At 46.9% G+C, this 17,500-nt stretch overlaps 1 protein-coding gene across 1 annotated transcript; it reads right to left on the reverse strand.

The window, feature by feature from the left end:
* Positions 1-737: 737 nt before the first annotated feature.
* Positions 738-17,044, reverse strand: GPR179 (G protein-coupled receptor 179). Its single transcript, XM_031968657.1, has 12 exons — positions 15,942-17,044; positions 14,519-14,627; positions 10,925-11,012; positions 9,940-10,175; positions 9,214-9,282; positions 8,810-8,919; positions 8,159-8,397; positions 7,794-7,932; positions 7,205-7,310; positions 6,395-6,541; positions 1,399-5,589; positions 738-890 (listed from the first exon to the last, which is right to left on the reverse strand). The coding sequence occupies exons 1-12, from the start codon at positions 16,751-16,753 to the stop codon at positions 738-740; spliced, it is 6,399 nt and encodes a 2,132-aa protein (XP_031824517.1). The 5' UTR covers positions 16,754-17,044.
* Between the last annotated feature and the right edge of the window lie 456 nt (positions 17,045-17,500).

Below are 17,500 nucleotides of genomic sequence, written 5' to 3' on the forward strand. Positions count from 1 at the left end.
ATTTTTGTCCACTTAGTGGGAAAGGGTAAATGGGAAATTAAAACTTAGGTGGAAAAGATGTGGTTTATATAGCTGAAGAGTCAAAACCACTGGAGAATTCAGGCCTGATTTTAATAATTACTTAATAAAGTAATTCTTTTAAAATCAGTTTGCTTAGGAGCACAGTTTTAGAGTACCTGGTCCTAGAGTCAGGAAGGCCTGAAGTCAAATCCAGTCTCACTTATGTAATTGTGTGACACTGGGCACTTAGCTCCAATTGCTCCCCCCCCCAAAAAAAATTAAATGAATAAAATAAAATAAATTTGCTTCTGACCCATTTAGAAGGGGATATACCAATAGAGAGAGCCAGGATTTGAAAAAGGCATGTACTCTTTTTTTTCTTTAACTGTTTTATTGATATCTTCTGTATTTTGATCACAATAATTTCCTACTGTAGGACACTTATCCCTGAAAAAAAGCATCTTTGTAATCTTGTAACCTACTTGGCCAATTTGAGGAAGTCAGTCCTAGGGAGAGATAAGTGGTAGGCTGGAGTCACAAGTTTGACCCCTCATGGGAATCTCTTTCCTGACCCTTTGTTGAGGAGGGAAGCTGTTGATCTTTGACCTCTTGGGTACTAATCTCTGAAGTTGAGACAGCTTCTAGCTTTTTCTCTGGAATATAGTGGAGTCCTCCATCACCTTCAAAAGAACTGACATTGACCTTAGGGACAGAAACTTTGCTTTCTGAAAGAAAGCCTAGAGGTATGTGGACTGAAAGTCTAGATGGTTGACCTTGGATACTAGTCTCTGAGGTTGGGTCAGTCTCAGGCTTTCCTTCTGGAATATTCTGGGATCCTCCATCACCTTCAAAAGAACTGACAGTGACTTCAGGGACAGAAAATTTGCTTTCTGGGAGAAGACAGTCCAGAGGTCTGGAGAGTGAAAGACTAGATGATTTCTCTTGGATGCTTGGGAGTATTTCTGTTTTAATTTCTTCTGAAGCTTGACAGGCGGGTTTCCCAGGCAGGGCTCCTGTCCCTTTCCAGGGACAGATTTCTGTTAGAATATCCTCTGGTTTACTTCCTCCTAATTCCATGCCTTCCTCTGAGCACATCTCTGCTGTTGTGCTCCCCATACTGCCCTGGCAAGTGGCTTTGATTTTGTCTGGTTGAAGGAAAGAACTCCCTGTATCTGTACTTTGCCAAGGACAGACTTCTGGGCTAAGCTTCTCTGTTTCTGAAATGCGGTCTTCAGCCTCTCTGGAGCTTTCTTTTCTGGGCGTTTTTTCTTTCTGTCCTTGGGACTTCACAGCTGAAACCTCTGCCAGGCTCCCTTCTGCTGCTGCTTTGCTCAACTCCCAGGAACAGATCTCTGCTTTCCCAGTGGGTTGAGGATCCTCTGTTTTGCTTGAACTCACCTCACCTTCCTCGCCTGCTAATACCTGGGACCCAGCTTTGGGTCCCTCAGCATCATGAGAATCTGGTTGGGAGGGGGCATCCCTCAGGTCCATGCTCTCCCACAGATAGACTGTCTCCTGCTGTCGGATTAGTTTTTTATGTTTAGTGACAGGCATAGCGGGGGTATCTGGTTTTTTAGAGGGTTTTCTTTTTTCCTCTTGAGCTTCTCTGCCTTGACCCTGTCTCTTAGTCACTTTCTCAGTTGGTCCCTCCCTCCCTTCCCAAGGACAGATTTCTGCAGTGTTATTTTCTGGTGCATCAATTTGTGGCTCAACAGCTTCCCATGCACACACCTGAGTCACCCTGACCTTGACACTGCCAGGTAATTGGGAGCTTACAGGGCCCTGAGAATCTGCTTGGAAGCACAGACCCCCTGAATCTGAATCCTTGTACAGACGTGTGGATTCCCTGGCTCCACTGGGTTTCATTCCTTCTCTATAAGTATGATGTTGAGTCTCTGCAACTCCCTCTTTCTCAAGATTTGCCTGAGCTTTCTTTAAGTGTTCTCCCTCTGTACCCTGTTCCCATTTCCCTTCCACTTTCCAAGGGCAGACCTCAGCTTTCTTGTTGGAAGTGTCTTGTTCCACTTCCCAGGGACAGACCTCGGCTTTCTTGTTGGAAGCATCTTCTACTTCCCAGGGACAGACTTTGGCTACTTGACTGTCAGATGAGCAGGAGGTCACTGGGCTTTGAGCCGAGTGACTCCTCAAGGGCATGCTGTTATCCCAAGGACAAACAGATTCCTGCTCTTGACTCAGTTTTACTACTTGCTTTGTTTTACCTCCTGGCTCTCCAGAGCTCCCCTTTCTTAAAGTTTCCACCTTATCCTCCTTGTATTTCCCAATCATCTCTTCTCCTAATTCCCTTTTCTCAGTTGTTTCTTTGCCTACCTCCCAGGGACAGACCTCAGCCTTTCTACTGGACAACTCTGCCTCCATCTCCCATGGACACACATCAGCTGTTTTGTTTCCCACAGTGCTTAATACCTGCAAACCAGCTTTGACTTGACCAGTGGTTTGACTGCCTGTTTGTAAAGAGGAGTTTGCTGGGTCCAAGCTCTCCTGGGAACAAGTGACTTCCCTGTCTGGGATTAACCTCTCTGTCTTTTTCTGAGCAAGGGTGACTGCTTCTTTGGATCCTGATTTTCTGAACCCTTTTTCTGTATCCCCATGGGAATTCTTGGCAAGCTCAATTTCCAAATCACTTCTCTCTTTTCCTACATCTGTAGGCTTCCAGGATGTATCTACCACATTAGTAGGTATAGTCTGCACTTCCCATGGACAGATCTCAGTTGCCTTGCTCTCCATACTACCTGATACCTGGTATCTGACTGTGGGTTGGTCTGTTTTCTGAGGGTCTGTTTTGAGAGGAGATATCTCCCAGGGGCAGACAGCTTCCTGTGTCTTGATCAGTTCATCTAATTCTTTTGATTCTTTGGATTGCCCCTTGTTCTCTTGGCATTTCTCTTTATCTTTTTCCAATGCTTTTTTCTCTGTTGCACCTGCACTCATCTCTAAGGGATAGATTTTCTCTTTGGCAGACCCTGTCTGACTTATGCTTGGTTCAAGGACTTCCCATGGACATACCTCTGCAGTCCTGCTCCCCAAAATGTCAGGCACTTTAGCGGGATCTGACTGTAAGGAAAGATTCTCAGGCTCTGTGCTTTCCCAAGGACAGACTGCCTCCCTTTCCCGATTCTCAGCTTCTTTCCAGGTAGACTCTTCAACTTCTCTATAGCTCTCTTTTCCAGAGATTTTTCCCTTTTCTTGTAGCAATTCTTCATGTGCTTCTTCGTCTAGTATCCCTTTTCCAACTGTTTTAATCATTTCCCAGGGACAGACCTCAGCTTTCCTGCCAGACACATCTTCCATTTCCCATGGACACACTTCAGCCACCTTGTTTCCCACACTCTCTGAGGACTCTGAGATCATTGGGGTTTGAGGTGAACTAGCTGTGGGACCCCTAAAATCTGTACTCTCCCATGGGCAGAGAGATTTCCATTCTTCATCCAGTTTCTTTTTGTCTTTCCAAAGCATTGCTTTTTGTTTTTCTTCTAGGGAATGCCTTCCTACCTCCTGTAACAATTTTTCTTTATCTGTTGTTCCATCACTCGCCTCCCAAGGACAAATTTCTGCCTTGGTGCCATCTTGCTTTTGAGCATCTACCTCAGTCACTTCCCACGGACATATCTCTGCTGTTCTTCTCCCTATGCTGCCTAGTACCTGGTGACCATCTTTGGGATGGTCAGTGTGCTGAGGACCTGGTTGGGATGCGGGGCCTGCTAGGTCTGTGCTTTCCCAGGGACATACTGCTTCTCGATCCCACAGCTGCTGCTCGGGTTTTTTCTGATCAGTGACTATCATTCCTTTGGGTCCTGATTTTTCAGAGAGTTTTGTCTTTTCCTCTTGTTCAAAAGCTCCTTTACTCATGTGCTGGAGTGAGGTCTCTGCCTTTGGGCTATCTACTTTCTCAGCTTCTAGCTCAGTGGTCTCCCATGGACATATTTCAACTGTTCTGCTATCTCTGCTGCCAGACAGCTGAGCACAAGCTTTAACTCCCCCATATCTCCCTCTCAGTTCTCTTTCTTGCTCAGAGGTCATCTCAGTTTTCTCAGCATCTTTGTCCTTGCTGACAGGATCCTGAATAGTCTGCCTTGCAGTAACAAACTCCTTTGCTTTCTCAGGCCTGTGGGAAGGTCCCTTAGGCCTGCTCTCTTTTTCCTTGCTCTCTTCCTGGGGGCAGCCAGCTAGCATTCTACTGGTATGTATGTTCTGCTGGTTCTGGATGGATTCCTCATCATCACAAGGGGCCAAAGCTGCTTGTTTGCTCACCGGTTTAGGACGGCCTGCCCTCACAGTTCTCGTGGCTAACCCAGCACCCTCTTCAAGAGCCTTACCCTTCCCTACCCTTTCGGGGCTGCCTACCCGGTTTTCTTTCTCCTTGTAGCTGCTCCGGGACCTGGTTAGAGCCTTGATGGCCAACCCCAAGTTGCGCATAGAACCCTGTTGAGTGGGGGCCTTAACGCTATGGGATTTGGGAAAGATCCTATGCCTTTCATCATCGGTCTCAGTAACATCTGAATGCTCTGCTCCAGCCCCCTCACTTTCCACAGCTTCTCGCTTCTCCACTGCCACGGCCACTGACAGGGCTCTCAAGAACCGAGCTCGGGTTGGGAGACGGCCGTCCCCTCCACCTGTCGCAGGAGCAGATTCCTGGGTTGAACTTTCCACCCTGACTGGTAGCTCTGCATTTTCCCAGGGGCAAATATAGGTCAGTAAGCTGGGTTCTTGAGCTGGGGCTGGCACTGGAGCTGGAGCCAAAGTTGAAGTCGGGGAGAGCGTCTGTGAATCTCCTAAACATGTCCCACCTAAAGCTAGGACAGGTGTGGAGATCTGGTGCTTCATAGGGGAAGGGGGTGGCCCCCTCCCGCCTATCTCGTGAAGCTTCCCAGAGCCGTGGGAACTATCCACACTGCTACTCTTGGCGGGTGATGGAGGAGGCGACAGGGAATCTCCCCGAGCCCGCTCCAGCCGCCTGGCTGACGGCCTCCTGGCTGGGCTCCCTGCTGCCCTTCGCCTCTCCTCCCGCTCCAGGGCCAGCTTATAGCTCGCTTCCAGGTAGGCTTGGCTGGCCAAGAGCAACGCCTTCTCCCTGGAGCCAGCCACCACACTGAGCGATTTCTGCAGAGGGGCAGGCTGGGCCCGGGGGAGCCTCTCTCCCACCGCCAGGTTGTGGGCACTGGCCGACCGGAAGCCAAGTGGGGGAGGCACGACCATGGAGTCCCGACTTTCTCCCCTTGAAGCCTTCTTTGCCAGCTTCCTTCGGAGAAGGGAATCGAGGAGAGGGGGCTCCTGCTCCCTCCGGTGGTCATAGGTGCTGTGCGATTTGCGCAGAGTTGGTGATGGTCTCTCAGGCGTCTGGACCCCAGAACTGAGGAGCCGTCGCCGAGAAGAACGAGGAAAACTAGCCCGGCCTGGAGAGCTGAGGTCCCGGCGGGCCACAGCCTCAGGGAACTCAGCCAGGCACCTCATGAAGGAGCGTCCCAGTCCGCGGCGGGAGCTGCCCCTCTTCTTGGGAAGGTGTGGGTTGTTAACCGCCATCTTCTTGGTCTTGTGAACCTCTAATTGGGCATAGAGCTTCTTTAGTTCGTCCTGTAGAAGTGGGTAGGATAATTTAGCTAAGGAGGAAATAGAGCACACAGATACATCCCTGAACCTTTTTTTTTCTCTGAAGAACTGCTTTCAGCACTTTCCATTGCACTCTTGAAAGGTGAAATCTTCCTTCCACTAAAGATTTTGCTTAAAATTTCTTCTATAAAACCTTCCCTGGCTAGCCCCCACTAGCTTCTGGTTTGTGTGGGGTTTGGGGGTAAGGCAATTGGGCAATTTACTAAGTCCCAATTCCTCCTCTTTAAAAAGAGAATAGCAGCTGCAAGATCTTCATGGATAGGTTGGGAGTTGGGTGATTTCATTTCAGATTGTCAGCTTCTAACTTTAGAGAATTGTCTCGATCATTGTGACAATGGCATAATAGATGTGAAAGTACTTTGAACAAAGATTTAACAGAGCATCATATTGCTATCAAATGGTCCTCATTTTAATGGCACTCTTAACTTCAACAAAAATGACCTGTGTTCTTTGAGCAAAAAGAATGGGTTTAAATGAGCTAGTACAGCAGTAGAAAAATTAGAAGTGAGACCTCCAGAAGAATTACTTTTGGATGTAGGAGTGATGGAGGAATCATCCAATGGCCAGACTTTACTGTGATGGTACTTTTCCTGGGGGCGTTGGGGGAAGCCTAGCAACAAATGACTGTTAAAATGAAATTAGCAGACTAGGAAAGACATGGAGGGAAAAGGTAAGAGCATCAGAGAAAGGGAATCAGGATGACTTGGCTGGCTCGCTCTGGACAGTTCTGAATAGCTAACAACAAAAAGAGATAAAGAGTAGTACACACCCGAATGTCTCCAGGGTCAAGGCTGTATTCACTCCAGGCAGAAGCAATGCTGCTGTTGAGGCAGGAGCCTGATCTTTGCAGGTCCAACTCATCCTCATAGACCTCAGCTGCAATCTCTTCCCGGGGAGGGATCCCTGGGGTCAGGAACTATAGTTGATAGAATAGAGAGAGGAAGATTTCTTTCCCTCCAGACTTCCCTCTTTTCCTGTTCTGATGCTTTACTTCCTCCCATACTTTCCCTTTGCTCTGCCCTTCACCCTATTTTCCATTGATCTTCAGATGACTCCAAGAAGAATCAAATTACAGGCTTAAATTGGGATTCTAAGGAAAAACTGGGGCTCCCTACCTATTCCAATGCCAGGTCCTCCTTAAATAGACTTGCTTAAGAGTTGTTTTTCCATTAAGAACAGCCCTATTGGATGTTTTTTTTCAGATCCAACAATCTGCTAAAGATATTACCATCACACTTGATCCAAGACTTCTTAAAATTTTTTCAAATTGTTATTATTATTAGATTTTTGGAATTATTATTAGAAGTTATTAGAAAAACGTAGGGGCAGGGATTGTTTTCCCGTTCCATCAGATGCCATTACTCCTTTCCATTTCTAAGACCTTACCTTCATATCATTTGCCTTATTTTATCTCTACCTTTTACAAGGGCAGGGACAGGGGAGCAGGAGGTTACTGAGAGCCTGGTGATTTCAACAGCAGAAGTATATCAGCTCTGAAGTTGGGGTGACTTCATTCTCTTAAATCCCCCTGGGAAAAAAAGAATTCTAGGAGGGAGGCAAGCAGGCTGGGAGGCTTCACCTTGGGGATAAAGAGAAGAGCCAGGGTCATCGTGACTGTGCCATGGGTGTGGATAAAGAAAAGAAGTAGGGTCCAGTCTGGGTGTAAAGAGGGAACCAAGGCAAACCTGTGAATTAAGTGGGAAAAGGGAACTAGAGAAATGAATACTACAGTCTTCCTTCCCACCCACCCACATCCCCACATGTTTCATTGGTTTTCTTCCAGATTTTGCTTGAAATTTCTTCCATAAAGCCTTTCCCAACTAACCCCCACTGGGATGCAACATGTTGGGCATGGGAATGCCCCAACCTGCATATCTTAATACCAATATTTCCTTCAAGACTTAGCTTCAGTTCCATATCCAAACTACTCCAGAAAACCCCATCTCTCCTAATTTGGCTTTCCTTATGAACTACAATATTTAGTTTCTGCTACTCAATACAATGCTTAATTATGCATGCTTGTATTGATCATCATTTTATGTATCTACTCACCACAAATATAATTTAAGAATTATATTTCTGTTTAATATAAATATTATTTTATTAAAAATTATAGGGAATAAAAATATATATGTATATAATACATTATATATGGGCAATTTCTTTACCTGGCAGCATGGAAGGCAGCAGAGACCAGAAGCTCATTGTGTAGAGCGATACCCATGTAGCGAGGTTCATGAAAGGCAGAGGGCACTGCCCGTGTGGCATAACAGAGGAAACTGCCCCAGCAGAGGAGGAGCATCTCAGCTTAGAGGGAAGAGTCAGAGCTGGGATATATTTGTCAACAACCAAAGTCAAAGTGCCTAATCCCCTTGTACAGAGTTGTATGTGGGGGGAAGGGCTCCCTGGGGAGGATAGGGTGGGGGACATGAAGGAGAGAAAAGGCTGCAATAAGGCTGACACTGAAGGAAGAAGGGGAGGTTGAAGTATTTGGAGAGGGGCTCAGGCTAGGGACAGGAATGGGGCGTCTCACCCACAACCATGATGTAGTCCCAGCGATCATAGTGGCAGAGATAAAAGTGACGGCCAGCAGCTGTGTGACCCCGAATAACCAGGGGTGCATGCTGGGGTCCCCTTTCCAGCGTGCCAACTGTCCAGGCTGCCAGGAAACACAGAACCAGGAGCAGGAGAAGCCCAAGGCGCCGCAGCAGCCGGCTACTGCTCAGGTGGGGACCCCGCTGGGCTGTTCTAGACAGAAACAGTTGTAGTACTCTGTGGGAAAAGGGAGAATCACGTCACTCACCGCAAGCCGAAGTACAGAGGAGATAGAATTAAGCATCATTGGCAGGGCAGAGGGTAAATTATAGAGTAATGGGCAGAGGCTTGAGGATGGAAGGTGGGCTATCTAGTATTAGGAATGGGCTTGAGAAGAGAGCTGAGTGGGTTATGTGTGATGGGAAGGGGCTTGAGGACCAAGGCGGGTGGATTATGTAGCAAAGAAGCCTGGTGATGGAGTCAGAGAAGCATGATGATAGTTTTGGGGTCAACATTTGAGAAAAGCTTCTTTAATGGTGCAAGAAATCTCCCTAGGTTGTGACCTAGGATTGTAACCTGAAGAATACAGGTACCAGAAGATTAGGCTGGGGGACATGGAGGGGAGGTGGTCTTTATTCTCAGGCTGTACCTGTATAGCTTGAGGGTGATGGTGCCATATACCGTGACAAAGCCAAGCAGTCTCACCCACCGAAGAACAATGCATCGGAATATGCTTGGCTTGAAGTAGAGAATAAACACCTGAGGCAAATAGAAGGGAGAGCCAGGATTTATAACAACGATTGTGAATCTCTAGTGTTTTATTCTTTATCCCACCCTGGATAGTTCCATCCCTTCGCAATTTGGAGTGCTCTAAGGGAACCAATGTATGGGGTATTCCCCCCTCCCCACGATAGTTTCTAGCTGCTTGGAGAGAGGAAACATGGGGAGATGCAGAGGCCTAAGGAGGTGGTAAAGACCCTCAGAAAAAGGAAGGGATATGAATACTTAAAACTGGGTGGGAAGGATGGAGAAGGGAAGTGAAGGAAGACTCACAGGGAAGTAGAGCAACAGAGATCCAAAGAGGATGGTTTCCAGTAAGAGGACCCCAGATGCTCTGATGGTCTGCAAGCCCCAGAGAAAAGGAAGTTTTTTGTGAGAAGACATGGCACTGGGCCAGGATGGAGTGGGGCTCTCAGGCTGTTGGGGTTCCACCCATGGCTCTGCCCCAGTCATTAACTGCCCCCCCTTCCCCCCTGGTATTGCTGTAATTTGAGAAATAAGCCTAAAGTCAGGAAAACCTGATTTTTAAATTTCATCTCAGACACTTCTAGCTATGATACCATGGAGTCACTCAGCTGATCCTTGCCTTGGTTTCCTTTGACTGTATAAAATGGGGGCAACAATTGCACTTGCTTCACATGGTTGTTGTGAGAACCAAATGAAATATTTGCAGAGAGCCCAGCATATGGTAGGTGCTCCATGTGTGTTCTCTTCCCTTCCCACCCTCTCATTACCCAGCCACATCTCCAGCCCGTCCTTATTGCATCAGCAGACCCCTCCCCACAATTTCATTTTTTCTACCTCCAATCCTTGCCCCACTAACTCATGGCACTGGAAAGCCTGGTCCCTAACCCCCTACTCTTCCCAGATTGGATGACAATGATCTCCTCTGGACATGGGACAGCACAGCTCGCCGCTGGGTGGGGCCCTAGGGAAAATGTGCCTTGTTGGAAGTATGAGGTTGGAAAAGGGCAATTGAGAAGGAAGAACTCAGCTTGCCTTGCTCCTGCGGCAGTGGTAGGAAATCAGCATGCTGAGAAAGACGGCCAACATGCAGCAGGCTTGGCAAACCAACACAGCTGCTCTGAGCACCTGTGTCTCCTCCACCAGGCACGGTGTGGCATCCACACAGCTGGCACAGCCTTCTGGGCATGGCTGGCACCGAATCAGCTGACTGGAGCTGCCTCGGAGAGCCCTGTACTGTCCTGTGGGCTCTGCATTGCTGTCACCTGCCCCTGTAGGAAAGGCTCCCAGGATGAGTCCCCCATTTTGAGGTTTCTTGCCTAATATCCCACCAGTACCTCCTTTTCCCCACTCTTGAGACCATTCTATTTCCCTTTCCATTTGGCAGGCAGTGGGCAAATAGGGTGATGAAGGAGAGACCTTTAAAAAAAAAAATCTCCGTAGAGATATTTTAGACAATAGAAGTAAAAGAGAAGGACCTAGATTCCTGCTGATCCATATCGGATTTGACCTCCAAAAATAAACACATCCTCTGTTCTGGTTCCTGTCTTTCATCTTGACACTTTGTTCTCAACCCTTTTGCTCTTTCCCAACCCCTTACTTTGTTTCCCACAGGAATTTCAGGCCATTCCCTCTTTCCCCTCCCAGAATAGGCTCTCAGCCTTCACTCCTTTCTCCCCCACAGGGCTTTCTTAATCACTCAGTAAACATTTATTAAATAACTTTCTATGGGGTCTAAACACTGGGAACACATAAAGAGAAAAAAAACAATCCCTGCCCTCAGAGAACTTATAGTCCAATAAGGGAGACAATATGAAAATAAATTTATACAAAGCAAGCTAAAAACAGGATAAATAAATAATTAACAGAAGGAAGCACTAGAACGAAGGCTTCCAATATAAAAGAGTAATAGGATGGGCATCGGTCATCCCTGAGGAGGGAAAGTGTTCCAAGCATGATTGAGATAAGGTGGCTCCAACTTGGGAAAAAAGACACCATTGGCAAGATCTGAGGCACCTACCCATGGAAAGACTGGGCCCATAGAAGCCTGGTCGGCAGCGGCAGAGGTAGTGGCCAAGGACGAAGCCACGATTCTCCAGGGAGACACACTGCAAGGAGAGTAAGACACTGCATTGCGATGGGAAGTGGAAATTTCCAGGTAGAGTCTTTTTACTTCCTCTCCCCCCACAAAGAAATACCATCAAGATCCAGCTACTCTGGAGGGAATTCTCTCCCCCTCCTTCCTACTTTCCTTCTCTTTCCCTATATCCCTCTGTCCCCGCCTGTGACTGAAGATTTAGAATCAGGAGCAACTTTTCCCTGATAACTAAAGTCTATCTCTTTTTTTAATGGGTCCCTTTTGTTCTCTACTCCCAAAATCCAGCCCACTTGGCTCTCTGGTGGGTGAAAAGGGGCCCCAAGGATACGTAACTTTTTTTTTTTCTGGGGCCATATGCTTCAATGGAAGACTTACACCTTATAAGAAGTAAAATCAGGATAATGGGAGGTCAAAGACAGTCTTTTATTTGTCCCGCATTCCTCAATCTGACCAGAATAAAGAAGGAATAAGCTTGAATCTGGCATGAGGAATAAATGAGCACATCTCAGCAAGTGATCCCCAGAGCTATACCTTGATCTTCAACAATTTTCCAGAATTCTACCTTCAGGTTCCACCTCACAAAAGTCAAGGAATAAATGCTTGTGGACTGACTTTTCCTTCCTCAAAATGTTTTCCTGCCAGGAGATCATTATATACTTCAACAACAATACTATATGATGATCAATTCTGATGGACCTGGCCATCTTCAGCAATGAGATGAACTGAGTCAATTCCAATGGAGCAGGAATGAATTGAACCAGCTACACCCAGGGAACGAACTCTGGGAGATGACTATGAACCATTACATAGAATTCCCAATCCCTCTATTTTTGTCTGCCTGCATTTTTGATTTCCTTCACAGGCTAATTGTACAATATTTCAGAGTCCGATTCTTTTTGTACATCAAAATAACAGTTTAGACATGTATACATATATTGTATTTAACTTATACTTTAATATATTTAACATGTATTGGTCAATCTGCCATCTGGGGGTGAGGTGGGGGGAAGGAGGGGAAAAATTGGAACAAAAGGTTTTGCAATTGTCAATGCTGAAAAATTACCCATGCATATATTGTGTAAATTAAAAGCTATATAATAAAAAACTGCTTTCATGGCTCTTTCTCTAATTTCTCTTTCTTTTGATAACCAAATATAGGTATAAAGGCTCTAATTTTTGTTCATCTTTGACTCTTCCCTCTTTCTCACCTCTTATAGTCATTCTATTGTCAAATCTAGTCCATTTTATTATCAGACTTATCTTCTTCTCTATTTACCTGCCCTAGTTTAGACTCATTTTGTTTTTTCTTAGCAAGAGAAATAGTCTTTTGCCTACTTTCTACCCCCAATTTGTCCTTTTCCAATTCAGTTCAATTTATAAACGATTATTAAGAGCCTACTATGTGCAAAGCACTGGATTTTTTTTTTTTAAATCAATTGCCCTTATCTTTAGGAGAAGTTAAAAGGGTAGGTTTGGGAGATTGAACATTAATGAGGAATACATGAATGGGGAAATGTCCTTCAATGCATTGAAGGTAGCAAAGGAGAGCTTATTTTCTACTGGGGGATAAAACATGTAATTGGACAATAAATATGAGACCATTTAATGAAGTAAACAACTTACAACTTGGGAAAGGCTTCTCATGGGTACTGAACCTTGAAGGAAACTAGGACTCCTAGGAGGCAGATGGAGAAAGAAGCACATTCCATATTTGGGGAAAATAGTTTAAGGATCAGTTCTATCACCTCTTCAATGATAATCTCTCTGATTTCTCCAAAAGAAAAAAGTATCTTTTTCTTATCAGTATTCTCATAACATTCTGTCTTGACTTCTACTGTTCATTTACAGATTCTGTATTGTCATTTTTATATATATATTTCCCTCCATTAGATTGGAAGGTCCTTGAGGGTAGATCTGTGTCTTATTTCATGACTTTTCCCCAAAGCTTACCATAGTATCATGTATATAACAAGAATGTTTTGATTTGAATTTGGTGAACTAATTCAGCAGGATGGAACTTGGAGAGTCTTTGCCCAACCTCTGACATTATTCCAAAAGAGAAATAAATGGTAGGAGAGAAGAAAGATGGGAGAGAGATTGCATTCCCTTTGGCTTAGTGGGCTAGAGAAATGATAATGAAATCAAGCTCATTGTAAAACCTATGTCCCTCTATAACCACTTACTTTCTATAGAATTTGGCTTTTGTCTATTCCTAAGAATTATCCAGTTGTCTCACACATTAGATACTACAGATGTCCCCCAGATATGGATGATTCAGCATGAGTCTATCCCTTTTCCTGAAGAAACCACTCCATTCACACCTACTGATGAGTCAGATCATCTTTGTAAAGGAAGAATAATTCTGGGTGTCCTCCCCAAATGAATACATACTCCAATTAGCTCATAACTTTGTACTGTCTTTGCTTTTTTTTTTCTTCAGAAAATAAAGTGTGTGTGTGTGTGTGTGTGTGTGTGTATGTATATATATATATATATATATATATATATATATATATATATATATGACACCCACTTTGGGGGGCTACCCTGTCTGTGGATACATGCTCTCATCCCAATTGCATTTTAGAGAAGTCTCCACTGGAATGAAGGCCTTGGATTGACTTCTGCCCAAGGCAGATGTGAGAATTCCTAGAATCAGGATCATAGATTTTGAACTGGGAGAGACTTATCTGAACATTTTATAGTTGAGGAAACTGAAGCCCAAAGGGGTTAAACAGTTGGCTAGAGATTCACAAAGAAAAAAAATGGCAGAGCTGAGATTTCAGCCCCGGTCTCCTGACTCTAAATCAGTTATTAAGTACCTACTATATTCTGGGCACTGTGCTGAATGACAAATTTGAGACAATCCAAACCTTCAATGAATCGACACTTTTCCTCCGTGTTTTTAGAATAAATGTGAGGTGGGTCTTTGGAATTCCTGGACTCCCTATCTGGAGTTGCAGAATTGATTTTTTTTTTTTCTGAGGCAATTGGGGTTAAGTGACTTGCCCAGGATCCCACAGCCAGGAAGTATTAAGTGTGTGAGACCAGATTTGAACTCAGGTCCTCCTGACTTCAGGGCTGGGTACACCACCTAGCTGCCCCGAAGTGATTCTTTAGACTTCGCTATTCCCTCTTCCTAGCGCCTCTCCATTACTCCTAGTGCCTCAGTACTGACACCTGTAATTGCCAATCTATTTTTTCCCCTTCTCTGTATCTCTCCCTAAAGTCTGTTTTCTGTTCCCCAGTCACCAGGAAAGGTCCCTGAAACACTGAAAAGGGTATGTACCAGACACATTGGTAGCTTTGGGGGAAATAGTCGGGGAAAGCACACAAGAGAGATCTCTTGAAATCTCCCCAATTCCTGGACACTCGGGGCTCAGCAACTGTGGGAATTTGAGGTGTTAGTCATTTCTTCTGGGGGCAGAGATGATGGGTACAAGGAAACGGGACACGGACAGAAACCCTGGGACGGCATCTCTCCACATGCAGCCCCCCACCCCACTCCATCCGAACCTGGGTACTGTTGAGGTCACATTGGTGTGTGTTGGAGAACCAGCCAGGGCCACTGGCACACTGATCGATGTCCACACTCTGAAGCTCCACATCCATCTGCACCAAACCCCTGAAGGAGAAAGTGTGGGAAATGGAGCGCCTGGACCACCTTCCTCCTGGCCACTCTCTCTCCCACGAACCCTCCCCACCCACCTCTGCCCCCTCCCTGAGCTTTTCTGCACCTCCGACAGCTCTCTGAGTTTGGGGACGAGAAGGGGATTTTGTCTGGGATGGACAAAACTCCTATTCCCAGCTCAGTCTACATCTGGTGGCGTTGGGCACTCTGAGTGTGCAGGGCTCAGTGGGAGGCTGGGAGACTCTCTCACCCCAGGCAACCCTCCCTCCTCTCCCCACACCAGGACCGTGCTAACTGTCACCCAGAGCTGTTGCTGAAGCATCTCCGAGCCCTGCTCACACTCTTCCTTGCTCTGGCCAGCGGGAGAGGGCTGGGCCCAGAAAAGGCAGGGGCTTGCTGGCTGAAGGGGCATCCTGCTGGGGGGGAGATGGGAGGCGGCGACCAGAAACAAAACGAGCGCCTGAGCCAACTTCCCTGCCCTGCCAGGATGCGAATCTGCCTAGCCTGTCCAAGTTGGAGGGCTCAGGTGTTCCAGGTTCTCTGGGCGATTTGGGCCTTTCTCTCGGGCTGTGACAGAGCTGGCGGAGGGGGGGAGTGGTTAAGGGGCACTGGGTGCTCCAGGCCAGGGAGAGCTGGTCGTCCCCTTGTTAATGGACATTATAGAGAGATTTTATTTTACATAGCTGAGACACTGGGAAAGGCCCAAAAGGACTTGGAAGCTGAGGCTCCTTCCAGGAGAACTTTAGGAAGGTCCTCTCTAAGTGTTTCAGCGGTCAGGCTGGCTCCCGCTGGAAGTTAGGGCTGTGTATAATCCTTATTTTTCTCCTTTCTTCCTGGCTTCCACGTAACAGAAAAGTGCTCACCTGTTTGCACATATCTCTCCCTAAAGATGAATGGACCCCCATCTGTACATGCATCCCTCCATACACATGAACATATGGACAACCGCTCGTACTTGTACATACCTGTATGCAAACCTGCAAACGTAGCTCTATTTGTGCACGAACCCAAACATGAATACCTATGCACATCCATACTTGTTGATTGCTATGCAAATAAACACGCCGGCGTGAGTAGGTAGATAAATTATACATATAGACAAAAAAATGTCCTCTATTGCTATACCTACATCCATGCATAGATTCTAAAGCATATACATACACATACCAGTATGTTTGCATATCTCCATAAGTATGTATTTGCATATATGCATATATTTTACTTACATAAATAGCATACATGTGGGTACATATATATGTATGTATACATGTTATTTATACACATAGGCACAAGTAAAAATATACTCACCTGACCTCAGGACTAAGATCGGGCTTGAGTCCATAGAAGGTAGTTGAGAGCTCGATTAGCCAGCCGGGTCGGAGTCGACCTCCCTGACACTCCAGAAAGGGGGGTGAGAGGCGAACGTGACTTGTGTCACCTACATATCCATCCCCTCGCGGCCATTTGGGGCTGTCCAGGCTGCCCAGGTCATTGCTCAGCACCCGCTTTTTTAGACCCAAGGTGACCCCGACACCAGCTGACCTTGCTTTCTGGACTTGGGCCATTGATAAATCCTGCAAGAGGGTCTCCTCTCCTATCCTGGTGGCGCGAAGGGCCAGCTGAGACACAGTAGCCCCGGGAGCCGGATTGAAAGTCAGGGATGCCCGGTACGCCTTCGGGTCACCCTCCGCCACGCTCCGTACCAGCGCCTGGTACCACTCTATGTCCTCCTCCACGCTGGACTCCCGGATGTCATTGGCCTGGAGCAGCATGTTGAGGAAATTTGCTGCTTGTGCCAGGGTACCTGCTGCTCCCTGCAGGACTGGGGGGAGCCCCACGCTGCCCCCAGCTCCTTGTGCCTCATACCGCCCACTGCAGTTGGCACCAGCCAGTTTTTGGGCATCCCCAGAGTAGAGAAAAGCCAAAGCTGCCTCTGCCCCTTCTGGAGGTGCCCAAGTGAGCACAGCTCCTAGTTTGCCTTGGGAAGCCAGCAGAGGTAGAGAGAGAGAGTCTCGGGGACCAGCCAAGGCCCAGTCACAGAAGAAACACCAGCTCAGTAGCCCCCAAATGCCAAGGGCCCTCAGCTGCACCCTGATGCCCACCCTCATGCCAACTACCATGGATTTCCCAGCCTCTGAGAGACTTCAGAATCCGGGTCAGCAGAGGAGGAGAGCAGTTCAGCAAACTCTGAGAAGTGGCTGGCTCCAGCCTAGGGAGATGATTGTCTTCATGCGTGCTGAAAATGTGCCTTCCCTCCTGCTCTCTCCGTCTCTCTGTCTCTGTCTCAGGCTCAATCTATCTCAGCTGCTTTTCCTTTCTCTTTAACCAACGTCATAGGCTGGCTCCTAGACGTAGGCAAAGGGGCCCTGCCCCTTCTCCCTCTCTAAGCACCCCCCACCTCAGAAACATTTAATCCTAACATAACATCACCCCCCCTCAATTCAGCCTCCCCCCTCCCCCATCTCCACATCTGCTCCAAATACAGATAGACACAGATGGGATGAAAGGGAAGAGAGAATAGTCTGGAATTCTCTCTCTCTCTCTCTCTCTCTCTCTCTCTCTCTCTCTCTCTCTCTCTCTCTCTCCTCCCCCTCCCTCCCTCCCTCCTCCCCCTTCCCTCTCTTCTTCCCTCCCCTACTCCTCTCTCTCCCTCCTGCTCTCTTGCTCCATTAGGAGAAATGGGCAAATCCGGGATGGGGAGCCATAGCAACCGTGGGTGAGCTGTTGCCCCCCTTCCCACACCTATGCTCTACTCAGCCTTGTGGCAAGAGCTGTATTAGGCTTGAAGAACAGCCAGGTTGTGTCCCCAGACAAGCCGCTCTTGCCTCTTCTCTCCCCTAAATTTGGACATGGGGGTCAGGAAGGGT

This window comes from Sarcophilus harrisii, chromosome 4, assembly GCF_902635505.1.
Source record: "Sarcophilus harrisii chromosome 4, mSarHar1.11, whole genome shotgun sequence".
Classification (NCBI taxonomy): domain Eukaryota; kingdom Metazoa; phylum Chordata; class Mammalia; order Dasyuromorphia; family Dasyuridae; genus Sarcophilus; species Sarcophilus harrisii.

What these genes read in the sequence shown, in the direction of transcription:
- GPR179 (XM_031968657.1), bottom strand. Translation starts at nt 16,753, where the DNA reads ATGGTAGTTGGCATGAGGGTGGGCATCAGGGTGCAGCTGAGGGCCCTT. An exon ending in CTCTGTTGCTCTACTTCCCT is followed by an intron (nt 8,920 to 9,213) that starts GTGAGTCTTCCT and finishes TATTTGCCTCAG; the next exon opens with GTGTTTATTCTCTACTTCAA. An exon ending in GCTGCCTTCCATGCTGCCAG is followed by an intron (nt 7,311 to 7,793) that starts GTAAAGAAATTG and finishes CTTAATTCACAG; the next exon opens with GTTTGCCTTGGTTCCCTCTT.